Source organism: Vidua chalybeata, chromosome 15, assembly GCF_026979565.1.
Source record: "Vidua chalybeata isolate OUT-0048 chromosome 15, bVidCha1 merged haplotype, whole genome shotgun sequence".
NCBI lineage: Eukaryota > Metazoa > Chordata > Aves > Passeriformes > Viduidae > Vidua > Vidua chalybeata.
The window spans coordinates 7,894,780-7,914,770 of record NC_071544.1 but is presented as its reverse complement, the minus strand read 5'-3'; the positions used below and the strand labels follow the sequence as shown (position 1 = coordinate 7,914,770).

At 45.8% G+C, this 19,991-nt stretch overlaps 1 protein-coding gene across 1 annotated transcript in view; it reads right to left on the bottom strand.

The window, feature by feature from the left end:
- ACSL6 (acyl-CoA synthetase long chain family member 6) overlaps positions 1-19,991 on the bottom strand; it is a 55,976-nt gene that overhangs the window by 14,007 nt on the left and 21,978 nt on the right. The window contains exons 2-11 of the mRNA XM_053956418.1: positions 15,119-15,339; positions 13,425-13,539; positions 12,563-12,627; positions 12,058-12,159; positions 11,848-11,947; positions 10,998-11,176; positions 10,125-10,157; positions 9,125-9,176; positions 4,128-4,201; positions 1,175-1,252 (exon numbers count right to left, since the gene is read on the bottom strand). Coding sequence (XP_053812393.1) covers positions 1,175-1,252; positions 4,128-4,201; positions 9,125-9,176; positions 10,125-10,157; positions 10,998-11,176; positions 11,848-11,947; positions 12,058-12,159; positions 12,563-12,627; positions 13,425-13,539; positions 15,119-15,339 — 1,019 coding nt within the window. The remainder of the gene's footprint in view (positions 1-1,174; positions 1,253-4,127; positions 4,202-9,124; positions 9,177-10,124; positions 10,158-10,997; positions 11,177-11,847; positions 11,948-12,057; positions 12,160-12,562; positions 12,628-13,424; positions 13,540-15,118; positions 15,340-19,991) is intronic.

The following is a 19,991-nucleotide window of genomic DNA, read 5'->3' as shown; positions in this document are numbered from 1 at the left end:
TATATTCTTGTTTGCCTGAACAGTGCTGGCACACTGACCAACTTGCCTTGCAGGTGGAGAAAGGCTGGGCTGTAATTCTCCAAATCTTTCATGGGCTTTTACTTCCAATTTGTGAGAGTTTTAACAGGGAAAAATATATTATTTCTGGCACAGATGTTACTAAGAAGTGGGAGGTTTATATTCAGATGCTTGTCTGACTCAGAAAGTGTGCTTTCAGCCTGAAACAGGCCTCCCTGAGAAAGTACAGAGCTGCAACTGGATCCAGATCCAATCTTCACATACTGGATCAATTTTAAGTTTGCAGCTTCTCAGGTCAGGAGACCTGATGCAGCTGTCTCACCTGACTGGCCTAACTCACCAATTGCAGCACAAGTCATCACCTTTTTTTTTTTTCCCCAAAGAGACATGGAGTCAGTTCTGTTGGCTGGCAAAAGCTTGGATCTGCCGTAATTCCCAGGGAACACAGGCTCCAGTGAATGGCCACCATACACTGCCCTGCCAGGAGGATCATGTGTCTCACCATGATCTCAGTTTCCTCTTTTTCAGTATCTGCCAGGTTAGGTTGGGTTTTTTTTTTGTTTTGGTTTTGTTTTTTTTGGTTTTTTTTTTTTTTTTTTTTTCAGATCATGTTATTTATGCAATAATATCATTTTAGCTGATGCAGAAAATGGCACGAAATTATCTTGACTCACACCACACTTCACCCTAGAGTGCTCTGAAAAGCTGTCCCACAAATTGCTCAGGTAGCAGTAGCCCTGAGCTGAATGAGCCATGAGTTTGGCTCATTGCTGAAGGGCTGTTTTTCAATCCCTGAGCCAGGTGTAAGCTGGAGAACTTGGGAAACTCTCCCGGCCTCGCTCTGGATTCACAGCCATGTCACTGAGACCATGGCTCTGGTGTTATGCACATGGCACTTCTGGAGTACAAGCCTTTTTAGTGCTACAAGATATCGCTGGTTATTTAGTATTTTATTCATTTTATTTTATTTTTTTGTTGTTGGCGTGGAAAAAGATGATTTCCGCTGACACCATGACCTTACCTGTACCATTCTCTCAAACATGTGTGCTAAAGGCAAATAGGAAATGTGTACATCCTCACAAGTAGGAGACCACTGACTCTGGAAGAAAACACAAGGAGCCCCACGAGGCCTCGTCAGTTCAGGCAGGTTTCTTACCTGTATAACTCTTTCAAACATGTGAGCCAGAGGCAGGAAGGAGATGAGCACATCGTCCTGTCTCGGAAAGATCACTTTCTGCAGGTGGAGGGCATGGGAGACAGAAAGGAAAGAAACACTGACAGGAAGACAACAAGAAAGTCATAAAATAATAAAAAGAAAAATGGCACCAGAGGAGCAAAAGGGTAAAGATTGTCAAGAGAGGAGGGAGCGGCGGACACAGGGAAGCGTTAAAGCCACAGCATCATGGAGCTCAGTTAGCAGGAGGAGTAAAGAGCACGGAGATGTACACACAGGGCAATGGAGAGGGCTCTCCCTGGCAGAAGGCAGATTGTACCCGCGCAGCTCACGCTGGGAATGGAGGCTCACCCTGACGGAGAATCCCATTTTTATTGCACTGCTTTCTACCAGGAGGTGCCAAGACCCTGATTTGTGCTCTCAGCTGTGTGCAGACAGCAGGATCCTGGGGCAAACCTGCAGGAGCCCCCAGGATCCCAGTGCTAACCTGCAGGAGCCCCCTGGACACCAGCAGGGCTCTGCAGGAGCAGCACTTTCCCACATTGCATACAGCCCATTCAAGAATCACAGTGTTACTAGAGTCAATATTAGCCATTTTTTTCCTTTTCCTTTGGTTAATCATTGATTTGAATCAATGTGTTGGAAAACTAATGATTTAATCTTAGGCTTCAAAAACGAATTACTTCTGTTAGTGTTTCTCATCATTTTAAGTGATTAAAATGTGATTTTAAGGTCATTATGACTGTCCCACAGACAGGGGAAAGAAGGGAAGAGGGGAGGAAAAGTGGCCAAAGTCTTGATTTTGCCAAGTTTTTAACTCTCTCTTGAAGACTAGAATAAACAAAGGCCCCAAGAGCCTTACCTAACCCATTCTCCAAAAGAAAATAACATTTCTACCTGCATTTCCTAGGGTACAGCTAGCTGTAATATTATGGATTAGAAAAACTGAAAGGTTGACTACCCAATAATTTGGATCAAGGCCAGTGGTTAGTGGAAAATAGGTATAAAAATCTATCAGCTCACAGTATTAACAGTTTATACCCACTTGCACCTCCACGGCTCAGAAGGAATCAATAGCCCATGACCTGGGATACAGTGAAGGCAGACACAGAAGTTCATCCCTCAGGGGATATTTTATTGAAGTTAAATCTGTGCTGGTCAGATTTGGGTATGGCCTCTCAACCATCACCTACCAAAGTCAAACATCATTGACCATGTGGGTGTTCTCAGCATCCCATTTCATATTATTGTGTCTGTCAGCCTGAATGAAACCATTAGGGCCTGCAGATCTATTGATACATTATTTCAATTTGGCCTCATTTTCTGCAAGCACAGTAATGCAAAACCTTTAATATCAACCAGGGTGTTTTTATTACTGCTATAAGAGCCCAGGCAAAATAATCTGGTTTTAAATCAGACCAAAATTATGCCATTGAATAGCATTTCACAGTTGGCACAGTTGTCCAGTTAAATGTAAAAATGTGAACAGCTTCTTGGTATTTGAGAACAACCTTATAATAAAGCTCTGGACTCACTTAAAAATATGTTCGGTTTGTGAAATCACTGAACTAAGCAAAACTGCCACAAGAACTTCTAAACAGCAAACCCACAGGACTTCTCATTTTATTTCTTTAATTTATATTACTTTCAAGTGTTTCACACTTTATTTCATTACTGGGTCAGACATTACCCAAATCTTGTTGATCAGCTACAGGCATTTACCCTCTGCCAGCAATACTCTGGTGACTGGAGATAACAAATTTACAATCACACCAGACTTGGGTCTCAATCTGATACCTTTGAGATTAATCAGGGTCCCACTCCATCAGCAAACACTAAATCCATTTTTATGGACCAGTTCTGGAAGATGCCAAGCTCCCTCAGCTCTAAATTAGTGCTCTTCCAAAATAAATTCCTGCCTTTAGAAGCTCAGGCCTCTTCATGCCTCAACTTTCATTTGTGCCTCTTGCTGCCACTGAAGCCACAGAGAGCTCCATGCTGAGGAGCCCTCACTGGCATTTTGTCCTGCACACTGTGGAGGCTCAGTCCTGCAAACATTGGAACATGTGAGTTCAGTGGGATTTCTTACATCACATGTCTCAGTTTCTTTACACCAGTGGTCCGGAAATCTCAGAAAATTCCAGGATTAAAGTAATAAAACTGCAGTAATTTCAACATCAACAATAAGACCAGCAATGGGTATGAGGTAACCAATTGTCCAACCTATGTGCATGTAACTACTTTATAGAATTGCCTGTTCACTACCAGAATTTAGATTATTTAGATTTGTTTTATATAAGATGTATAAAATCCTTACTATGTCATGGTCAACTGACTTTGCTTCCTATATTGTTTCTACACGTGAGTTTGCATGTTGTATGAAACATATTATAAAGGCACTTGGCCAGCATTCTGCTGTGCTGTATTAGAAATATGTATAACAAAAACGGACATATTCTGGAATATCAATTAAATTAACCATTAACCATTCTTGTAAAAAATCATGTATGTTCTTATATATATATATATTTATACACACACACACTTTGCAGAGAGGTTTCAAATAAATGGCAACATTTTTGGGCACAATGGGACACAGAGCACAAGAGGAGCTTGAACTCCTCTTCAAGCACCAGTTTCAACTGTACAGGGCTTGTGTGCTCTCCTAATTCTTCAAAAAGAGTTAATGAACTGATTTACAGAAGTCAGCATTGTTTCTCAGAAGCCCTACAGAGCCTGGGAGGCAGGGCTGGAAAGAGGATTTAATGCCCTCCAGTACTGTAGATTCAGCCTTGCTCCATTCCCTTGGATTTGACCCTCTGAGCAGGAAAAATGTCATCTTTTATCTGCAAGAGCACTCTTCCAGCTCATGCAGGGCCACAGCTTAACCCACACACTCTGCACATGGCAATGTTTTCTAGCTTAGGGTAATCACCTCCGTCACTTTCAAAAAGCCTGAAAAATCCGCCACCACGTTTCCATGGGTCAGCATAGCACCTTTGGGATTTCCTGAAAGGAAAGAGAGAGGGAGTTTAAAAGATAAGCCAGAAGGTAACTTTCAAAAACTTAACCAAAACACCAAAACAATAAATGGTTAAAATATTATGTCCGCTTCTTCAATTTTAAAACATGTAATTTTCACCATAATTTCTGTGCTCTAATATGCACCAAAAACACTTAGTGCAGTACTCAAAACTTAATAAAACGATACTGCAAACAGAAATATTTCTCTTGGAGACTCTGGAAAACAGGTTCCAGCAGAAATAGCCCAACTGCAATTTCTGAGAGTGCTCAGATGGAGCCACTCAAGGAGCACAGCCATCAGACTTGGCTGGCTGTTCCAGCCTCTCTTGGGAGGATTTATTTCATCTAGATTTTGACTAAGAATGATCTTGAACACCAAGAAACACTGTTTCAAAGGCTGTTGTACTCCTACTTAGCCAGTACTCTGGGTAACATGAGAAATGCAGAGAGCAGTGCAGGTAAAAATTAGGCTTCAAGAAGACCCTTTGAGACTACAATTAAGAGACATATGAATGAATGAATAGTATCAGCAGCAGAGGTGTCTTGAAGACAGCTCTAAACCCATTAGGGAGCCAGCAAAGTCCCTGTGTTGTGTTCCAGAGCTGGGCACTGCCCCTGCAGCATTTCATCCACCAACAGCAGGCACCTCGGCACCACCACCATTTGCCTTTGTGCACTCCTTTTCCACCATGGTCGGCAGACCATGGTACAGCTCTTGCATTTCATATCTTTTGGACACAAAAACAGAGTGTTTGTTAAGCAGCAAATACACAGGCTGGAACCTCCATGTTCACAAAAAAGTGGCACGGAGGGCTCTGCATGTCCTCCTGTCACAGCATTGTCCCTTTTCATCACCCTCCAAGGCTTTACTTGTGAAAATAAGGTGTAGCTCAGCTCAAATAAAGATTATGGGGCCAGCCTCTTTCTCTCCCAACATGTTTTTAAGCAGATTGTTTTAATTCGATCACACCACTGCCACGTAGTTCCTGCTGCTCTGTGTGAAGGCAGATCAGGAGAGCTTTGTCTGCAGGTGCCCAGTGTGTCCCCAGTACACTGGGCACGAGCAGCCTGGCAAAGCTCCTTCAGTTAATGTAACAAAATGGTAAACCAGCCAGAATTTCATTCTGCCTTCCTCAGATTAGGAAGAGACTGTGGTGCTTTGTGAATATGTTTCAACACAGGAAAGTATGTTTAATCCTCTCATTTCAGAACAGTTTGAGGGCTATGCTGCTAGCAGCCCTTCAGTGTGGGCATGGGCACGGACATGGGCACACTCAGCACTGAGCCCTTTGCCCTGCCAGCACCACCACCATCACTCCTACTCAACGTCCCAAATAATTAAAGGCAGGCACAAGCAGCAGTAGCAATTGTTGCATACATTTATTGCAATAGAGCAGGATATTTTTAACACAGTATAATATACTGAAAATCTCTATTTGCTGCTCCAAGTGCCTTGAGTAATTCAGTCCCAAACAGTTGCAGATGAAGATGGTGCACAGGAGGCTGGTTTGGTCCCATCTGAAGCTCAGGGGTGAAGCTGACACCTTTGCCAGCCGCAGCTGCTCCCGTGCTAACATCTTGAACTAGCAGGCTCACAGGTGCCAAATCAGCCTGGCAGGTTATTTTCACAGCTGGGTGCACACATGGATCCAGGCTCCAAGAAAAGTCCATGAACAGTTGTGCAATATACACCACGACTCAAAAACCACTTGTGTTATTGAGGGGCGTCCAGCCAAACACAGGTGCTCAGCCCCTGCAGTTCTAGAAGCAGCTGTGCTCCTGCAGTGTCACATGGCTCAGGCACCAGTGGAGAGGATGTGCTCAGTACTGATCTGGAAACTCAAAACTGTGCCCTCTGGCACACATCTGGTCCCTGCACCTTGACAAAATTCTTCAGATTTTTTTTTGGAGGATTTGAAGTGTTCAGTGCCAGGCTGGGTGGGGCATGGAGCAAACAGGTCTAGGTGAAAGTGTCCCTTGCTATGGCCAGGAATTGGAACTAGACATGCTTTAAAGGTCTCTTCCAAGCCAAACTATTCCATGATTCTATGAGATTTCTCAGATGTTTGACTCATTTACTCACTCCACCTCTGACTTGAATGCAGATCCAGTATCTCTGCCATGCCTGGAATCAGTGTTAACATCCTGACTCCTTCCTCTGCATCCCTCTTCTCACACAGGCTCAACATCCTGGACAGGCTGCAGTGATAATGGTGTCTAAGCAGAGCAGCAGTGTTGGAGCTAGGAGAGCCTTCATCAGGAGAAATCCAGAACAAACCATGCTGTTATGGGACAGCTGCAGCTTTTTGGGTTGGAGGACTCCTGTAAGCTTTAACCTTCCTTAGTAGTTCTAAGAGTTAAGCTAGCAAAAATAGGTGCCCCTTTATATGAGTCCTTTCCCAGAATTACCACTTTGAGAGAAGAGAGTTGACAGGGATGCTGCTTTTCTATTTTAAAAATCAATGCCATTTCTGTAACACTGTTCTTGTTTGAATTTCCTCACAAAGAAAGGCCCAGTGAGTGTCCTGTTACAGAACGAATAGCTTGCAATCCATTAATAATCCAGGAATGTCAAGTCCTCCTTATCTTGGTGCCAGGCTTGTTTGATAGTTCTTATAAGCAATAGTAGAACCTTTAAAAGAACAGAGAACCTTTTCCACATTGCTAAAAGGGCTTTTCAAGTGCTCCTGCACTAAATTTGATGGTGTGATCCATCAGCATTCTGGGATGCAAGCACTTTCCTCCCCTGGGGAGCTCTGGCAAAAAGGAACATGCACTGCCAGGCTGGGAGATACCACTGGGAAGCAATTTTTATCCACCTGGATCAGTGGATCCTTGAGGGAATGACAGTTGATTTCTCTGGAATAGTCAACATGAAAAATTGTTTCCTGACAGTTTGGGGATATCTGTGTGCCTTTGGCCCATTTCCAAGTGCTGATGGCTTCTTGGCACAGCCATGGAAGTTGGTCTTGTCATCCAAGATCAGTAACCTCAGCCTCTCTTTTCTTCCTGAAGAGGCATTGGGGCATCTGGTCCTATCAAAGAAAAGCAAGTGTTAAAGTCTGCTCCTGGGGAATTCTTTCCAGTTCTACAATTTTCAGGTGACACATTCTACAGCAGAGATTTTTTTCACACCATACAAAAATATTTAAAGCCCTTTGGAACTGGAAAAACCCTAGAGAACATATCCTTTGGAAGAAAATTCTAAATTTAGCACTAAAAATTACATGGGCTATATAAAACTCTTACATCAAAGCACAATGTAGAAAACAGGCCAGAGTGTTGATGCAACCTCTGGAAAAGGCAGAGACTGATGTGCAAAGTCCTGCAGCAGCAGAGGATGGGCTCATGCATCACAAAGCATTGTATGAGAGGGTTCAGTTTGAGAGGATTTGCAAAATTTGAAATCTCTGATTTGAATGGGAGAAGGGAAATGAACTTCCTGGTTGTCCTATTTCTGTAACTGAGCATGTTTCTGAAAAAAGCAAAAATCGGAAACTGGCCCATGATTGCATCTGCAAATTAAAAAAAAAAAAATCAAAAGAAACCTTCTCTATGCAGAATTTCTTATTTAGAAATAAAAATACCAAGAATAACGTGACTTGAAAAATAATTGCTCTGCACTTGAACATGCACAGAAACACACTGTGCCCTGCTGTATCCATGGCATGGCTCCTTCCATTTCCTACTGCTCCCATTTGTGCCTGGCCACTTTGCACTCACTCTGTACATGGCTGTGATGTTCATGTCCAGCACTGAGTTCAGTCTTTCCCATTTAGGAATTCCCAGTGCTGGAACAGAGCAGAATCACAGGCTCCTTTCCCTCAGTGCTCTGCCCTGGGCACTCTGAAGTGCATATCTCAAAACTAAGTACCATACACAAAGGTAAAATACCCAAACCCTTTTAACACATCTGGAGCTTGTACTCTGAGTTGATAAAGCAGTTGCCTACCTGGTCTGAAGCACCAGTCTTTCCTGGGAGGTGGAGGATGAAGGTGTTCCCTCGTGCTCAGCCTGACCCGCCATCTGAGGAGTACCAGCAGCTCCCAGCATCTTCTGCTGAGACCAAACTGAGGATGCTTTGGCGTAGGACCAGGCATTAGGCAATCCCAACAGCACAAGTGGATCTGGAAGAGCTGCTCCAGCAGTGCCTGGAGCATGGACCTTCTCTGCAGGAAAGTGTAAAAGCAGTGTCCCAAGCAGTGATGCCTTGTGCATCTGCCCATACAGCTTTCAGGGAGATGTTACAGAGGCTGAGTTCTCAAGAGTAGGAAATTCCTGTAATCTGATGAAGACCAGGGTCTGGAGAGAGGAGAAAGAACTGCCTCTGCTAAGAACAGCCAGGAAAATGATGCTGCTCCTCTTTCCAAGAAAAACAGGCCAGCAGCACACGAGTACCAGCACCATGGGCTGCCCAGGCTCATCCCAAACCTCCACAGCACTTGGTGTCATGAGCAACACACAAGAAGAGGAAACAGAGGTGACAAGGACCTTGGTGAGGCTGGAGACATCAATGTGCTCAGGATACAGAGAATGGAAAGCTGTGGAACCACATTTTAAGTTTTGGGGTTTTTTAAAAAAACCTTTGCAAAAGATAAATACCAATCAACCGAGTGCTTCACAACTACACAACAAAATCGGAAGCAGACATATGGGTGGATTTTCAGACAACTGGAAAATCATACTGGCAAAGTGTACATCAGAGAATTCAACTGAAAAATAAATATATTGTTATTTTTAATTTGCAATCTACAGAAGTATATAAACCTATATATTCTTAAATATTAAAAATGTCTAGAAATATCATTGCCATATCAGTAAAACAGCAAGTTTGTGTGTATTGAGGTCAGATTAATAATTAATTTCTTAAGATATTCTAACATTTCTAGATTAAAATGCCTCTTTTACCTGTAGTGCCACTAGTAAAACAGACAATTGACAGATCTTCTGGTCGAGGAGGCTAGAAATACAAAAGGAGATTAAGAAAATCACATCGGTCAAATGCAGACATGTCAGTGGCAGAGACGGTTGACATTGTAGAAACCTAAAGATCAAACCAATTATGTTTTTGCTTTGACATAAAAAGCTATCATTCCCCTCAGCATATATAACCAGGTTTCTTCAGCTGATGCAGACTGTATTCCTCCCTTTATGCTGTGCTCCAGCTGCACTAAGGGCATGCTTTAGTGTTTGTCTCACAGTTAGTATTTTCCAAGCCACCACCTATATCTGTAGACATGTGGGACAACTTGAGATAATTCATCAATTTCCAGGTCAGTTCTGGAAAGAACTCCCCAACAGGGGACAAGATTCCAAAGCTGCTGATTGTTCCCATTTCCAGCAGCGTCTCTGTATTCTCTGCACCACCCCATACATGCACTATTTTGGGTCATGAATTATTAAATAAACAGCTTGAATATCAGAAGCTGCTTTTGAGAGTTTTGTATGAATATGAGTGGCCACTGAAAATACCAAGGCAATTTTCCCAAACTATCCCATATAAATACTGCCAAGTAGTGTTTCTGAACTATAGGAACACCAGCAGAAAGTGAAGGGTACAGAGACATTCCCCCAGAGCCACCAGGGTAAGGTAGTGGAATTAGGGTAGCTTAACAATGGCATTTAATTACTGTCCCATAAACACGTTCATAGCAGGATGAGCTATCTCAATTAAGTGTTCCAGGTAGAGGGAATAAAGCAAATACTGCACATTGTTCCCTATGGGGGTGGTGAAGCCCTGGCACAGGTTGCCCAGGGAAGCTGTGGCTGTCCCATTCCTGAAAATGTTCAAGGCCAGATTGAACAGGGCTTGGAGCAGCCAAGCACCCATGGAAGGGTGGAATGAGATGAGCTTTAAGGTGCCTTCTGCTGCCATTGTAAATTGGAAAAGCAACAAGCCAACACTCACCACAGGCACATGTCGATTCTCACGGCCACAGTCCTGGAAGAGATCAAAGTAACAAAAGTGATTTCCACCTTAATTCCTGCAGTGTAACCCATTTGATAATAATCTGCAAACCACTAAGGGAGAGTGTGAGCTAAAGCAGACAAATTCCTAGCTGGCACTGAGGCCATCTTCATTATCCTGAGTTTCTTGACTTAACTGCAGTGCCTTCCTTGGATTTCGAGTAGTGTTTGGGTTGGTTGAGCTGCATCCAGGGTGTTTCAAACAAGTGTGAGGCTGTAGGCTTACATGTGGTGTGGGTGAGGGTCCGTAGTGACGCAGAGTGCCCAGGCAGGTGCAAAGGAGAGCTGCTTTATTGCAAAAACCAGGCCTTTTAAAGCAGTTAGCCCATTACCAGTTACATTGTTTTAAAGCATAGCAAACATAATTCACCCAACCACCATACACCACGATGTGAACACACAATGGTTATATAACTCATTTCATACCCCTCATTCAGCTGAGTCTCTTTTCCACAGTCCTCTTCTACTTAGCCAAAGTACCAGGCCTGAGCCATGATTTTACAAGGCCTTCCTTTTGTAAAGTTTTACTTATCAGTAACACTGTAGGACAGTGTCTCAAATAACAGCCCCCTTCCCATGCTTAAATAGCAGCTGATAGCGTATTTGAGGATAAAGAATTGAAATGTTGGCTCTGCTATCAACAAGGAATAACACCAAGAGACATGTGCACAAAGCACCAGTATTATCAGCCACAAGCTGCTCTTTTGTGCTCTCCAGACACTGAACCTGGCACACAATTCACAAGTCCCTGTACATTGTACTGTCTTTACAGATATTACCAAAAATAGTGAAAGGGGAGAGAGAGCAAACTCACCTCCACCTCCTGCATGGTCTGGATGCGAACCCCACAGCGCTTCCCTCTCTCTGCCAGCTCCTTCTCAAATGGGTCCATCAGGATGATAGACCTCAGGCCTGGTGTTTCTCTCCTCTCCACATGGTCAAGGAGTATCCTGGCTTTTTCAGGCTTGTCACAAATGACTGTGGAAATGTCAGCTGCAAAAAAAAACAGCCAAACAAGCTGTTTGCAGTAAATCAGCTTTAATGCAAGACTGGCTCATAGCTAACACTATATCAGTTCTGATAGTCACTCCAGGCTACACCAGAAGCCCCAACACACAACACATGCTTCTCTTGAAAAATGAGGAAAAAATGCAATCTTAGCTAACCTAAGTCAATGTCAAAGCTGCAGTTCACATTTAAGATAATTCTGGGAGTCAGTTCAAAATATTAAAATTGGTCCCCACATGCCTTAAAAAATCTAGGAGGCAAAATATCAAGCAACACAGGAGTGGGCAGCCATGGAGTAATTCCCACATCCAGAGCAGCCCTTATCCATGGCTATGCACAACTGGGCATATGGAAAATACAACAGAGGCAGTACAGGGACACACGGCTTCTCAGGAACCTCTCTAAGTGAATTCAAGACACTCAACAAGTGTAATCACAATGCCCCATCCCTGGAAGTGTTCATGGCCAGGCTGGATGAGGCTTGGAGCAACCTGGTGTAATGTGTCCCTGCCAATGAAGAGGAGTTGGAACCAGATGAGCTTTAAGGTTCCTTCCACCCCAAACCATTCTAGGATTCTATGATCATCTGTCTTTTAGAAGCAGAAAATGAACCATTCTGAGCAACAAAACTGAGATCACAGCAGTTTTGATTTTACCTGTGTTGACAATGTACCGAATGGCTCCAGGACCTAAAGTGTCATACAGGGGAACCACCACCATGGAATAGGTGTAGCAAGCCAGCTCAGAGATGATCCACTGAAGGAGAACATGGAAGCACAAAGGTGAGAAGGAGCCACGAGAGCAGATATAACTTGAGAGGTCAGGAACATTATTAATACAATATCAAGTTGGACATAAAATCTCACCTCTGGCCGGTTTTGAGCAAAGACGCCAATGAACTGCTTTGTGGATGGCTTGCAGCCCTGCTGCAAAAGGCCTGAACCCAGAGCTTCTGCTCTTTCAGCCACCTGGAATTTGGAGAGGAAAAAATACATTAAAAAACAGGAATATAAACAATACCAAATTAAGCAGACACTTACAGGGAGGCTCTCAAATGATTGTATTTCCTATCTAAAAGTCCAATTTTTACGTTCTCATGAACCATCATTAGCTGACTAGCAGTTGATGAGGTCGGTGATGCCCCATGGCTTCAGAGTGCCTCAGTGCTGCTTTCAGAAGTGGGCTCATGGCATGGAGCCAGCCCCTGAAAGCTGACACACCCATGCAACGCCTGGATGTGCCAGGGTGGGGACACCAGGAAGCATCAGACGGTGCATGAACAACCCCCTGGTCTAATGTGTAGCACCCCAACACCCCTTCTTGTGTTGGGCAGGGGAAGAGGATGCACAGTGGGTGTCACACCCAGCTCACCTCCTTGTAGGACAGCCACTGGTAGGGCTGCTTGGGCTTCCTGAACCCCAGGCAGGGGCCATTCTCTGAAAGACACAAGCAGAGATGATGAGTTATGGGGAGGCAGTGCCAGGAGTTCACACATGGGGCCACGATGTGAGGGAGCCCTCCAGGTGTAAATCCATACTTAATGGGTTGGTTTTCACAGCAATCTCCAGCAAATTACCCACACAAGTGCATCTGATGGGAGACAAGCTGCTGGGATCCCCCAAAAAGGCTTCAGTTCTCCCCACTGACAGGAGCAGTTTGCCCCAAACAGCCTCATTAAAAGACACTTCTCCAAAGGTCACATAAACATTAGTGTCTGATAAGGGCACTCATCCCAAACACCAGCTCCCACTGCTTGCACTGCCTCTTGATTTAAAAAGGTGAAAACTACTATGTTTAGCTCAGCCTACTTTGGAGGAAGGTAAAATACACAGCAGTGCACGACCAGAAAATTTGAAAAGTTTGAGTAATTTGCTAATGGTACCTACTTGCAGGAATCCATTCCTCCATACACCTACCTAGTCCTTCATTTCCCCCTTTCTTGTGGGGCAGAATATGTGCAGATCTACTGGGTTTTTTATGGTACCAAAAATAATAATCTGACCATGACATTGTTGCATCCAATGAGGCAGGACACTGTAAACAGCAGACACGGAAATAGTTATGGTAGAGCAGGGAAGAGACATCCTGGCTTTTTGGAGTGGGAAGTGATGTCTCTCAAGTGTGTAAGGGCTCTGTGATGATACCATTGACCATGGGGTAAGAAGATCTGCGTGGCCTGGTCCCCACCTCTCCCAACTTCTGCTTCTAGGTCTCCTCACCACTGTGCTCTCACCAGAGATGCTGAATCCCCTCCTGAAGACCTCGTACATGGTCCTGGCATCATCGTAGTAGTGTGTCAGCAACTGTGGGCTGTCCCCGATCACCGAGCGGCGCGCCCCGGCCAGGCCCTGTGTGAGATGAGGTGACACGAGATGACACAGCCATCAACACTGCTCGAGGGGTGGGAGATGGGGAAACCCCCACCATAAAGCACACTCCTCAAATGCCAGCAAGACCTCTGTGACCACCACCTGCCCCAAGGCCCAAAGGGATGTGAGAGAGGGGACGTTGACCTCAGCACCTCAGGGACACAGAGAGCCCTCTGGTCACAGAGGAACACTTGACCCAGCCCATTGTCACTGGGGAATTTAATAAGGAATTATGGATCTGGAAGTAATGGAGTGGGGATGTGCTGGGGGAAGCAACTGCTCTGAGCTCCACAGGTCTCCAGGACTAGCACCATGAGCACTTCCACAAGGACATCCAGGCCAACATGAAGGACAGATTAAGGCAGAGGCCAGCCCCCAGTGCCATGGGCTCAGCAGAGGGCAACTAGGGTGAGAATGACCAAACCAGGACTGCACTGGGAGCCAGAAAAAAAGTCTAACTAAAGCCCTAACCACAGGGAAAAACTATCTTGAAAAATGCAAATTTCTCCCACCCTTTTAAAAAGCTGTTGGAATTAAAGACAATGACATCTTAGAGGGAACATCACAAAAGGCTTTAAAAATTCTCATCCCACTTTCAGATAGTAAAATAAGTGGAGACAATATTCAGAAATATTTCTGTTCTTTAAAACAGAGCCACATCATTAAAGCCTTTTGCAAGGATAACAATTAGTAACTCCTCAGCCTCTAAGCATGGATTCAGGTTTAATTTTTCTTCCTATTACCAAGTTTGCAGCACCAAACTCAGCAATGGGCAGACATGAAGAGTGCCAGGTGATCTGGTCTCATCAGCTGTTGCCTTTCAGTTGTTTCTACCATGCAAAGGCAGTGCCTCTAATTTTTGGCCATGGATGGTTGAGCAAAGCTAAGACCAAAATATTACTGAAAATCTAAGAGAATAACATGCTGTATTCTAGTTTTTTAGTTTACAGAAAAAGGTGAATTAAGAGGTGAACTGATCCCTGGCACAGTGCATTACATGGTTGATTTCAGGATGAGGTTGGGGAACTACCAAAACAATACCAACAACAACAAAGCCTTCCTGGCATCCCCTGTGGACATAGATCTGTAGAAATAAGTCCAGAGGAGGCCATGAAGGTGATTAGAGGGATGGGACACCTACCCTATGAGGAAATGCTGAGAGAGTTGGAGTTGTTGAGCCTGAAGAAGAGAAGGCTCCAGGGACACCTTAATGAAAGGGGCCTACAAGAGAGCTGGAAAGGGACTTTTTACAAGGGCACATAGTGACAGAAGAGGTAGTGGCTTCACACTGAAATAAAGTGGGCTTAAATTAGATGCTAGAAATAAATTCTCCCCTGTGAGGATGGTGAGGCCCTGGCACAGATTGCCCAGAGAAGCTGTGGCTGCCCCGTCCCTGCAAGTGTTAGAGGCCAGGCTGGATGGGGCTTGGAACAGCCTGGTCTAGTGCCCGTGGCAGGAGGTCGGAATGAGGTCATCTTTAAGGTCCCTTCCAACCCAATCCATTCTATGACTTCCAGTCATGCAGATCTTGGGGAAAGCCAGCCAGGGTTGCCCTCACCTCAACTTCTTCCGACTGCATGCGCAGGTCACAGGGCGGCTTCACGGCCCTGGGCCGGCTGGCAAACCAGTAGGCGACAACAGCCGCGAAGGCACCGATGCCCACCAGCGCCGTGGCCGGCAGGTTGCGGAAGAACTGGCTGAGGTCATCAAACTCGGGGAGCCGCAGGCTCCGCAGGATTTCCTGAGCCTGCATCTTCTCCACCAGCGAAACTGCAAACTCTGCAAGAGCCAGAAGGATGGGTCAGGTTGGGTGAGGTCAGGCTGCGGATGGGCAGAGGCAGCACGGGGCTCTGGGCAGAGGAGAACATGCTTTGCCTCATCAGCCATCGCAGACACCCTGCCCTGCTGAGCCAGGGGCTGCCTGCCAGTGGCCACCCTAGCTGAGTAAAACAGTATCTAGGGAAGAGGCAGGAGAAAGGAGGAAGCATCCGTAGCAGAGTGAGCAGGAACAGACAGCTCAGTCCCTAAGGACTGCTGAATACCAATGTATAGGTGATGCAGCTGCAGTTATCTGGAGTGAGAGATGCTGGGACAAGCTCTAGGATCCAGCTATGACCCCTCAGGGCTGCCAGGACCTTTCTCTGCCTTCCCTGAGCAGGATTGCATGGAGAGTTGTGCTGGGCTCACAGAGTGGGAGCAGCTCCTGGGAAAGGCAAGGTCACATTGTGGATTGGGCATCAATCTAGACTCTGCCGCAGCAGGTTGCCTTGCTTTTCCCTTCTGCACAAACAGAAACCAGAGAGAAGGAGCCATGCAGGTGACTCACTGCTCCAGGGTGAAAGGTCAGGCGGTCCTCAGGGGACTCGTGTTTGGGTGTTGAGTACACAAGGAACATTTTAAATAACTCCTGTTTACAATGACAGCCCCATATCAACTCCTCACTGAGGAGTCCCCAGTATCAGCTGGTCCTCTGAGGGATGAGCCAAGCAGTTGCTGCCCAGGGAGAATCCAAACAGCTCAGGTTTCCCACAGCTCTATTTATGACTTTACAAGAGCCAAGGTCTTAAAAAAAAAAGAAACTTAAAAAAGTTTTTCAGCCACATGAGCCCAGGCAGCCCCTTCCCTCTTGCCCTCTGGCCTTGCTCCAGCTTGTGGAGCTACATGGCTTCACTTCCACGAGGGTGCCAGGACTTCCCACACAGCAGCACCACTAACACAAAACTGCTTTCTTCCACCTGGGAACAGTGTCTGGGCTGCACTGTCCTGAAGTCCTGAGGGTCAGGACTATCCTCTAGTAGCCTTCTCCAGTGTGTGTGCCAAATGAGCACTGGGGCTGGCACAGGCCAGGTGGTGAAGAGAGGGGCACCCCTTGCACAAAGCTCTGGTAAAGGTTGGTAAGTTTGCAGAAGAAAAAAACCAACATAACAAACAATTAACCTCACTCATTTTTGGGATGTGAAATGGTGAGGGCAGCAGCACGGGGACAGTGACACAGAGCCCATGTTCATGGTCATCCATCTCCCCTGAGAGCTCTGGCCCAAATGTCCCTCTGGCCCCATGGTGCTCCCTGATGCTGGCCAACATCCACAGTCACCTCTGCTCCCAGAGAACTCCCAGCTGTGCAAACCCTCTGGGACCACAAGCAGCCACTTCAAGAATGGTTAAACCCCTCCAATAATCACATCCAGATGATGTTACTGGGAAATACCCACCACCTTCCTGAGATTTGAGGACCTTTTCAGAAATCTCCACACGTGATAAAATACTGACTATGTGACTGCAATGATGTTAGGATGAACTGTGAGGGTGCTGAGGCTCTGGCACAGGTTGCCCAGAAAAGCTGTGGATGCCCCATCCCTGGAAGTGTTCAAGGACAGGCTGGATGGAGCTTGGAGGAGCCTGGTATAATGTAAGGAGTCCCTGGTCATGGCAGGGCAGTTGGAACTGGATGAGCTTTAGGGTCCCTTTCAAACCAAACCATTCTGGGATAAAATGATTTTATGAACTGAGACAGAGTACTGATTTCTCCCCTCAATATTTCTCGACACTAGATTATGAAAAGCAGCCTGACAAACACACTTTTACTACAAAAACTAGGAGAGCTTAACAAGGGAGCTATTAATTTACTGATGAATTGCTTATTTGTGCAAAAGCATTTCAGCAAGTCCCAATTAAGACTGTCTGCTCCCAGAAACAACCTGTCCCACCAAAAGCAGCCACCCAGCTTGCTGGTTACACTGAAATCCTGGGAATTACTCCCTCAACAGCAGCCTGTAAATGCTATTTTGTATCCATCTGTGCAGTTAAGTTGAAAATGGAAAGCTGGGAAGGTGCCTGTGGAAGCAGCACTGCCATGGGGGGATGCTTGGCTACAGCCATGTGCTTCTGCCCTGCTCAGCTGCAGGGATTGCCTGGGTAGAAGCAGGACCAGGCCTTTACACCCATCTGGTTGAGGGCATCCATGGACATCTAGAGCTCATAGCATCAACAGCAGGATCATGAGAGTCAGGGCTGCAATTTCTGTTCACATTCAATTTTGGCCCTGCGGAGTTCACACAAGTTGCATTTTGCAATAGTTAATCCTGGGTTTTGCATCCCAAAGTGATTCATGATAAGTTCATACTTGATCTGCTCAGAGCAGCCAACCTGCCCTGGGATGGTGGCCAGGAAGGGGGTCCAGGTGTGTTCGGGATGATCAGAGAGAACTGCTTCACCCCTCCCTATACCTACAGAAAGAGGGGTCAGGGGTGCCTGGATCACAGCCTCCTCTGACGAGTCAAGGCAGGCAGGTGAGCACCTCATGGTTCACATGCTCTGGCAATACATTTCTCATGTCATCAGGAAAATAACTAATAGTAATTTAAACCCAGCACATTTGGGCTGGGTCACCCATCAGCAAGGCAGCGTTGCACTCCAGAGTGCACAACAAGCAGCTGCTGCTGTCACCTCGGGCTCAGGATCAGCAGCAGGATGTTCTCCACACCCCTTCTCTACATTTCTGTTACCTTTGTGTCCCATTTCTGCTACCTCTTGGCCCCATTTCTGTTGCCTGAGGTGGATCTACTAGCCTGCTGCAATTCATGTTCCCCACAAGCAAGCAGCTCTGGGTGCCAGCAAGCAGAACATGGCACCCCTGCATGTGGCACGTGGAAACACTGCCATTTCCATTTATTCCAAATGGCACTTCACATCATTGGATTTCTAAAATATTCCCATGGCAAAGAAAAGAGAAACAAATATGCAAGGAAGGACATAAAAAAGTGGTTTGGAGGAAGGAAGGAAGAAGTGCTGAAGAAGTGCCAAAAGAGCACAACCATGGGTAAGAGCTGGGGGTGCCTGGCACAGGGGAACTTCCCAGCCTGGGTGTGGGCTGAGCAGAGCTCCTGCAGCCTTGGGGCACCCAGCAGTGACACGGGGCTCCAGGTCACCCACCAGCCTGCATTCACAGCAATCCCCCCCAGAACAGGGCTTATTTATTTATTTATTTTCGCAACAAACTGCTCTCTTGTACAATTTAGTTTTCATCTTTTTCTCCTGGAAGTGATGCTGTAACTCCTGTCAATGGAGTTCAGTGCCATAAGCCAGTGTGGGAACAGCCTCAAGCTACTGTTGTATGCCTAATGCAATTAAAATTTTACTGGTCCTGTGTGGCCACACAATCACATCCTCCCTACCATTCCTTCAGTGCCTGCTTGGGAAGAACAGCTCCTATTGGGGCATCTGTATCCTCCTGCCCCCCTGCGTTCACAGTGGGGTGGGGAAGAGGCGGGTGATCCATTTTATCCTGGAAAATGGACAAAGTGTCCCATCACCATCCCTTTGTTCAAGCCCCAGAAAAGGCTATTTTACTTCATAGCACAAAACCAAACCCAAATAATCAGCTTTTCAATATACCTGAGAGAATTAACTGTTTGCAGTGGGGAACTACAAAGCAGAACCAGCACTATGCAATGGCCCAGAGCACACAGACCCTCTGCTTCTCTCAGAGCAAGCTGGAATATCCCGTCAGCCAGCAGTCACCATGGATCCGTGTCCTTGGCTACGGCACTGGCTGCTCACTCATTTCACAGAGGAAACAGAATTTACAGCATCTAAAACATCTCAATCTAGACAGGCTGATTTAGAGGGATTTCACGCCAGTGAAACACTACAAGCTTTTTGAACTCTTTTCTCATGTTCAAGTCTGCAGAGCCCAGATCCTGAGATTTACAGTTGTTTTCCCGAAATGGGGTTAGTGACAGAAGATTTGCACAAAGAAGCATCCAGCAAAACTTGAACCACTCTCCCTCACCTTCCTGTGCAGAACAAAAAACATGCCTAGTGCTCTGTACAGAGGGCTTGGGGGACTTTGCAATAGGGATTCAAATCACGAATGGCACTCAAATTATGACTATGTCACTACAAGAGAGTTTCCATTTGCCAAGGGGAAAGGGAGCATCAGCATTCCCAGGGACACATAAAGCTATTAGTCAGACTGCATCACTGGAAACCATTTGTTTATTTAAATGGAAGTTGTTGCAATAATTAACATCTTCATGAAAGCATACACAGAGGCTGTCACAGCCATGCAGGCAGAAGCATTTGGGGATGTTGTGTATTGCTTGCAGAGTATAATCATTCTTATTTTTCCTTTTTCCTCAAACTCCATGTAGACTCCTGGGAGGAGCCCCTGCCATTAAATGCAGCTCGGTACCTCTGACCTTCTCCAACTTGGCCAGGGAGCTCCTGGGACACCACGGGCTGTGAATTCCTAATCACTGCTGCAATTAAAACCAGAGAGGTGATGCCAAGTCAGCCTCTGCTCTGGGGCTCCACAAGTTTTCCTTGTGTGGGCACAGAGGATGAGAAGCTGGACGAGCCTTCAGTCCTCATCCTGAAGCCAGTGTGGGTTGGGGCTGGGCTCAGGTGAGGAAGGGAGACACCAACCACTC